General features: G+C 43.7%; 1 protein-coding gene across 2 annotated transcripts; it reads right to left on the reverse strand.

Annotated features, from left to right (window-relative positions):
- Nucleotides 1-3,745: 3,745 nt before the first annotated feature.
- Nucleotides 3,746-7,289, reverse strand: LOC118777060 (DNA polymerase epsilon subunit 3-like). Of its 2 annotated transcripts, none has more exons than XM_036527779.1 (5): nt 7,223-7,289; nt 6,593-6,669; nt 5,785-5,870; nt 5,538-5,656; nt 3,746-5,218 (listed from the first exon to the last, which is right to left on the reverse strand). In XM_036527779.1, the coding sequence occupies exons 2-5, from the start codon at nt 6,656-6,658 to the stop codon at nt 5,025-5,027; spliced, it is 465 nt and encodes a 154-aa protein (XP_036383672.1). In that variant the 5' UTR covers nt 6,659-6,669; nt 7,223-7,289; the 3' UTR covers nt 3,746-5,024. The 2 variants fall into 2 exon arrangements, with proteins under 2 accessions (XP_036383672.1, XP_036383671.1); XM_036527778.1 differs by having other exon boundaries at nt 7,128-7,283.
- Between the last annotated feature and the right edge of the window lie 584 nt (nt 7,290-7,873).

The following is a 7,873-nucleotide window of genomic DNA, read 5'->3' on the forward strand; positions in this document are numbered from 1 at the left end:
GGATGAAAGGAAGTGTGTGTGTGTGTGTGTGTGTGTGTGTGTGTGTGTACGTACATTAGTAATTGTGTGTGTGTTTGTGTGTGTGAGTGTGTGAGAGAGATCTTGTGGGTGTGTATGCGTGTCCCAGGAGGACAAGAAGGACAATTGGTCTGGGAGATGTGATCATTTCTGCCCTTAAAAGACCTAGACTGGAGTGACACAGTGATGGAAACTCTCTTCAAGAATCCACAGTACTCCCCACTGCCTTGGAGGAGGAGATTCAGCCCAAAAAGAGTCTCTTCTTGCTTAACAAATTCTGCCATGGGTTTGGACTACAGCCAGTCTGACAGCTTCATCAACACTAGTGGTTTAAAATGGTTCTCTTTTGACCTGTAGGGGGAGCTGGGGAGCTGTTCTGGCTGCTGCTGCTGCCTGAAAATGCATTTTAATAACTGAAAAAAGAGCACCTCATTCAAAACTTAATCGAACTTTTGCAAAGTGTCAAATTAAAACCTCTCGCATATTTAATTGTGAATCGTGAGGATTATTGTTGTCTTTGACCCAGAAAAGGATCAAATCACACTAACCCATGCATTTTTTTAATTCAATTTTCCGAAGGTCAGATTGAGAGGCGAAGCTCCTATGTATAACCCACTAGAGTTACAGGAATAATAGCTCACTGCTGCAGGACCTCCAAAGAGAATTTTTTCATTTTTCTCTAACATAGTCTTTGTTGTTCTTCCAGATTAATAAAAATACTGCATTTTCATAAAACTGAACCCCATTTGTCAGCTAGTTTTCATTTCTATGCACAAAGCGTGATCGGTTGTTGGAAAACGGGCATCACAAACCTTGTTTTTCAGGTTGGTTATGCACTGTTGCCAGGACTGTGAATTCCCCTCCAATGCAACGCATTCAATAAGAAACATCCAAGGGGCCACCCAAGCGGGGGAAAAAAATGACAGTGAATGCTGTAACTTGTATGATTACACTTTGAGGCACTTGGGAAAATGCATTATGGTACCTAATATCATAATTTCATATGTTATAATTTCACACGTTTCATACAGTTACTGGCTCTCATTGAAAGACAGAATGAACCTCTCACAGCTACAGTAGGGTCCAGGGTGGACTGAGTCACATTGGGAAGTGTCAGCGGTCTCGGGCCAAAAGATGGAGATGGCACGGCCTTGCACGGTCTTCTGGGAGGAAGCTGGCTGTTGGGGGGGTGAGTGAGAGGTGAAAGCCCTTGAGGAATTCCTGTGATGTAGTTCACTGGGTCAGCAGTGGCTGGTGCGGGCTTCTTAATGTCTCAGGAGTGCAGCCATAAGCCGAGACTGTCCGTCAGCCTATCCCTTTTGCCGTAGAGTCCCTGTAATTCCCCCCACCCAAGACATGCCTGCAGTTTGCCAGCGCTCTGCTTGTTCACAGTAGTTTAAATTGCTCACTATCCACCAGCCTTTGTGTTAGAATCGAACTGTTGGTGTCTACCTCCAGCCTGTCTGGCTGAAATAAAGTTCAGTGGATCTACACAGCTGCTGCTCTCAGCTGATGCCCATGAACAAGCAGCCTGTTTACCTCCAACTTTACAGAGAGAATTATAGAGGGGTTGATACGTCTCTCTGTTATGTGGTGTATATTACATATCAGTGTATGTTCTTCATGCAGCCACAGACCGTTACAGAAGTTACAACCTCCTCGTTATGATGTCCTCATAAAACGTGACATGTCATGTCAATTCACAAATAGAGTAAATTAGATTCTCTGCCTTTTTGTTGCCCCTGGTACAAAACAATGTGGATCTGTTTCAAGACCGATGTGCATCAAAGCATTATGGCATCAAAGTGTCTCTGCGTGGAAATGCTTTGAAGAAGGTACAATCAGAACAGAACATTTTGCTTCAAAGTAACTTGATAATGTAGAGCTGTTAAGCCTATTAAAAGGACAGGGCATGTGACTTTCAACCATCCATGATATAGCTCCATCACAGAATACTTCAGAGTGAGGACATATATGAAGACAGCTTCTGGTTGGGGAGGAGAGCCGGCCCTCTGGAATGTTGAAGACCACAGCTTGAACACAAATAGCCAGCTCATGGTGCTGTTCTGTCATTTGACCAAGAGAGGGCGCTAGAGATCCATGGCCAATTCATATGGCTGCTATGATGAACGTGCAGGATTTCTTTGGCTTCTCAGCGTTCTCATTGGAGAGGAGTTGTGGCATTTTACAGACTTTTGTCTTGCTAATGAGATGTGGTGAGGTTTCGGTTCACAAGAGGAGAGAGGAATCAATGGATCAAAAAAATAGCGCCAAACAAATAAGTCGATGATAGCTCTAGGAGGACAGTGCCTTCTCTCAAAGGCTGCATGATGATCATCTGGGCCAAATCCTGATATCTGCTCCATGTACAACTGATGTAGGTGTCCCCATAGCTGTTTTTCTGTGGATGATATGGATGGCCATTCTCACTGGTGGATCTGCACTAGCTCCCAACCTAATGTCTCTCTACTGCTGCAAGGGCAATGTGCAAACCTTGGACTGGCCTTCCCATTACATTTTTGTCATTTAGCAGATGCTCTAGTCCAGAATGACTCACACAGGTTACAATTTTTGCATGTTATCAATGCATATAGCTGGATACTTACTGAGGCAACTGTGGGTTAAGTACTTTGCCCAAGGGTACAGCAGCAGTGCCCCAGTAGGGAATCAAACCAGCAACCCTTCAGTTACAAGCCCCACTCGTTTTCCTTTTAAATGCTCCCATGTGCCTGTACATACCCGTACCTGTATCACTGGGCTTTTTACTACATGCTGTCAGTTGTTAAATGAGTAGTGCTGTAGTCAGTGCTGCTGAGGGGGAGTGTAGGTCACATGACCTGTTGCATCACAGTGTGTCAGTGTTCCAGTGAGCTGGGCAGCTGGGACTCATAGCATGGGATCAGCAGCTTGACTGACACTAAGGGAGACGTGCGGCTAAAGGTACAGTCTGTCCATGACAACATGACAGCTGATCTCAGATCAGCCGATCCAGGCCAGTTGCTAAGTCAGACGTTTGTGTTTATGTACGTTTCTCTGCTCTCCCAGCCTACACTCGAATTTCAACTTCCTCTGCTGTCTCAGCTCCTGACTTTGAGAGCTTGGCTACACATATCAGCAGGAAGGCTTAAAAAGTCTGCCCAAAGCAAGCTCCATGCATGGAGCTGCTCTGAGCGCAGAGACATGTGAACCCCATAGACTGCTCACATTTGAAGGTGTTTTCCTTTATGTTTTGAGTATACAAACACCTGGCTTTGTTTCTTCTGCTGTGCAATTTCTCCAAGGCGCCCAGCAAAACCAATGGTTACCTCTTTCTCCAAATCTTACTCGGGTCCAGTGATCTAGCCTTGTACGATTCTCCTGTTTATCCTGGTAGTGTGCCTTTTGCAGTTTACTTGAAGTCTGGCCAGCGACAATGAGCCGGAAGATTAAAGCCACATTTTGGGGTTATTTTGAGAAATCGCAACATTTGTTCGCTCCCACAGAAAAGTAGCTCTAAGATCTACAAGGAAATTGAAATGCTAATTAATTATAATACCAGTACTCCATCAACATGATTAGTTGGGAGCTCTTGTTTAACCATTTATATGCACTACTAAACAGAATAAAGACACACACTTTTATATAAACAAATGTTTATTACAAAACGTAGTCAAAACATGAAGTAGAAAAACATTCTGAAGGCCGTCCAACAGTCTAAAACTGAGAATGGCTTCCACTGGCCCCACAAACAAATGGCCTCAGTGCAAACAGTGGGAGTTTGCCAAGACAAGGGGATTAGCATCTATGGCAGTGGCATTTCCGAAACAGGACACAGCTGCACCGACGTGCACTTTAAGTCCACGCTTTTACACTGCAGTGCAAACAGACATCACAGAGTGATAATTCTGCGAATTCTGCCACATTGCCTTCAAGTTGCCTTCACTGTTTTCACTTGCTTTAGACTTAAGTCCTCAACCTGACAGACAAGGATCGCATGCTGGTTATGGGCAGAACATCCCACTGTTTCTGAGCTATTTAATGTTAGCTGCCAAATATGCGCCCATGACAAAGAAGCATGAAGCTAAAACGCATTTTCCAAAATGCTGAGGTTTCTCTTTGATTTTCATTTTCACATAGCTGGTTATATACAGTACTGACAAAGTTCAGGTTTGGTGCCTTGCTGTAAGGTAAAATGGCAGTGGCCTATCTGGTGACTGAACCCCCAACCTTGCAACTCTTCCGTTTTAGTCTAATACTGAAGATAAACACTCACTTTTCTTGAATGTCTGAAGTCATATGGAAGAGGCTTGACAATTGAATACGTCTTGACCAACATTGACAAAAAGGCATTCAAATGGTCCATAGGTATCAGGCTGCCATTGGCTGTTGTGTCAGACCACAACCAATCAGTAATATTCCTTGGGCAGTGCTACATTTTAGTGGACTTCTATACATACAGTAACATCAAACCAAACACATTCTATAGGCCATTTCAAATGTCTCAGCTACATCAAACTGATTTTCAGGTTACATCCAACTGCTTAACACTATTAACCAACTCTGTATGTCACAGCTGCCCGTAAGTATAAACTGACAGATTTCATTCTTTCATCAAAAGAATTGGAAACACAAATTATTATTTCAGTAGCTTCAGTATGTCACTAGGTATTCATAGCATAAAAAGAACCACACAAAAATTGTTCATAAAAGGGCTTGGAGGCTGGGGTTGAGTCAATAAAACACTGTGGTACTGTAGTTTTGTTCCCGAAAACATTGCATTATCTTTGATCATTATTATACTGATACACAATCTCCATGTACCAATAATATTTAAAAAAATCTTAAGAGACGAAAACCTCACTGGGTTAATTCTGTCATTAAGAACAAGTGCACAACTAGTGCTTTCTTACAGGCAGCCAAATCCAGTAAGTTTGATTGACATTTTGATCAGTTTGATTGACGTGAGCCCTTAATGCACATCTCTCCTGGACCTGGATTGGCTGTCAGTGCACTTTTGGGAAAGAAGTTCAATTTCCTGAGGAGCGGCACACCAGCGCTTGGTTTTCTCCCTCCTCCTCCTCTGCCTCGTTCTCTCCTTCCTGCTCTTCCTCCATGCGCTCCTCCTCTTCCTCTTCATTCTCTTCTGCATCTGTTTTCTTTTCTTTGTCTTTGCGTTTCTGCTCAGACGCCTCCTTCTTTCCCTTCTGCCCCTTCTTGTAAGCTACCAAAAAAAAAAAAAAAACAAAAAACAAGGCTGTACTTTCACCGCGTCTAGTGCAGACGCTAACTCACAAAAAAAAAAAAAAAAACGATTGTTTTCCCAGACAGTTTTAACAGATTGTATATTCTCCTTCTGCTACTAGGCCCCACTCTAGACTGAGTTATGTTAACCTACATTCAATAACCCCAGTCTAGACTAAGTAATGTTAACCTACATTCAGTGGCACCACTCTGCTTCTTGTAACGTTAACCCGTGTTCAATGACCCCATACTACATTATGTAACATTAACCCGTGATCGATGACTCCCCCCAGACTAACCCTCCAAGGCCTCTCTCAGCGGCTGCAGGAAGCGCTCGAACTCCATCTCCTCCATGGCTGCCAACACATCCCCTGCATTCAGCGTCTTCCTCTTGGCCTTCATGGCAAAGTTGTTTGCACTGTGGCCAATTTGAAAGAGGGGAAAAGAAAGAACTTCACATGGAACCAACATTGTTTTTGGAAAGGATATAGGGTTGACGGATCTAATTTGTTCCATGAAGCTAAATTATTTCAGCTCGTTTCTTACCATGATGTAGCGTATAGGACGAACACGCTGGCAGCCTGAGATATGGCCCTCCTTGCTTCTTTGGATACATTCACTCCCTCTGGCAGCTGGCAGGGGACCCAACAGGGAAAGTCGTCAAATAGTCTATGGCACACATGCTCGACAGAACTGAATGACACTTTGACAAATGCATCACTAAGCTTCCCTTGGAACAACTCAGAACACCAAATATCTCGTTTCTGTGACAACTACAGCTCTTTAGGCATTTTCAAATTTTGCAACCGTTGCTGGAATACTGGAATAACACCTGTCAGCGGCTAACATGTTTAGCACGCTCACACTCAGTGTGCCAAAGACGTGTTGGCCAGGTGAAGGCTAGGTGTGAATAGTGGGAAAATGTGTCGATATCTCCGCAAACAACATCGAGCGCAGGCAAACGCTGAGAACAGCTGAGATCGGGGAACGGTTAACATTGCGGTAGGCTGCAACGGGGATTTAAACGTGAGTCAGTGAAATACGTCAATAAATGCGTAATACTAGGGAGGAGACGCGGAGATCAAATACTAATACTATAGGGATTTTAACATGTATCAACGGCTGGAAAATTCAGCCGACTCGTATTGTCTTCAGAGAGCTTTCAAAGGGAAACAGCTACTGACTGGACAGGTCATACAGGCCTACTGGTAGACTGGGAAGACGCGTGTCAGAGCGCATTGTTACTCAATGGAGGATGTCTGCCGAACCAAACATACGGACCGTTTAATGAATTTAATTTGATTTTAATAGGAAAACTGTCACTGTCGAAAGTAATATGAGCGGACTTTCTCACCGCCTCCTTGATGATCCGCGTAATGACAGCGTTGGGAAGATTCAGGTCTTCAGGTCTCTCTGCCATGTTTTTTCTTTCTAGAAGACAAAGTAACAGTCAGCCCCTGGGACAAAGTTTTGAATATAACTTATCTAGCATGTTAGAAATCAGCCAAACACAACGTAGCCCCTTATGTTCTAAGAAATGCATATGCAGCTAACACCGGTGAGCAAATAAAAAATCACCCAGTGTCGGATTTCTTGTAGGCTATGTGACTAATGTTAACGTTGGCTACGACGTCGGATAACGTTAAGATTATCTAGACTACGTCCCGTAGCTAGCTAGTTAGCTACATAGGGACCCAACTTGAACAGCAAACACCTTTTCCAGCACTAATTCACAACTTTATCTTTGGGTTGTGTGCATACATGTGCAGCTTTATTGATTAATAAGTGTACTGATATATTATTATAATAATGGCACCAGCCAGTGCCCGCTCAAATCTTACACTCCTGTTGGCTTAGCCGGCCAGCTAGCTGGCTAACTTTCAACTCACCCTGTCACAACATCGAACACAATAAAAAATAAAATCCCACTGGTGTGTTGGTGTTTTGCAATGTTCTGTGTTCTACAATACAGCTTACTGGTTACCTGAATATTATGAGCTAATAAAATACCGCTAACATGTCAACAGCAAGGTGGCATTAACATGGGGAAGTAATCCCAGAATGCATTGTTAACGTGGGTTTTACTGCGCATGCTCGAGCTAAAGCGTCTAGTTGCTCGGCAACGAAGTTTCCTTGATTGCTCTTGCTAGGGAAGTTGCCAAGGTTTAGGTAATAGATAAGTGGCTTACTTGTGATTGTTTGTTAGCGCTCATAAATGAGGTAAAACTTTAACCGTTTACACACTTATATTGCATTTAGTCAAACTGCTTTGTCGGGAATATTGCTGTGGTCGACTTTCAACAACATTTTTACTGAATGTTTGAGCTAGTCAGCGTGCTCTCAACGGAGCTAACGTTGGCTAGCCGACATCTAGCTACGCATCTGTTTATTTCTTTTGTTCTTGGCTGTCGTTAATAACTGAAGCCTTTTGAAATCCACACAGGTGTAGTGTACCCAGCATGGGCAGCTGTCCAAATGAGTGTTTAGATGAGACCCACTGTTTTTGGGTCATGTGCCCCCATCCCTGTTGCTGGGAGGCCGAGCAGCGCGTGGCTCGAGGCGTCGCACGGCACGTGCAATTCAGAGCGTCTGATAGGAATTGCAGGGTTCCTTTAGAGGGTATGTCCTTCACCTG

The sequence above is a fragment of the Megalops cyprinoides genome, chromosome 4 (genome assembly GCF_013368585.1).
Source record: "Megalops cyprinoides isolate fMegCyp1 chromosome 4, fMegCyp1.pri, whole genome shotgun sequence".
Taxonomy (NCBI): Eukaryota; Metazoa; Chordata; class Actinopteri; order Elopiformes; family Megalopidae; genus Megalops; species Megalops cyprinoides.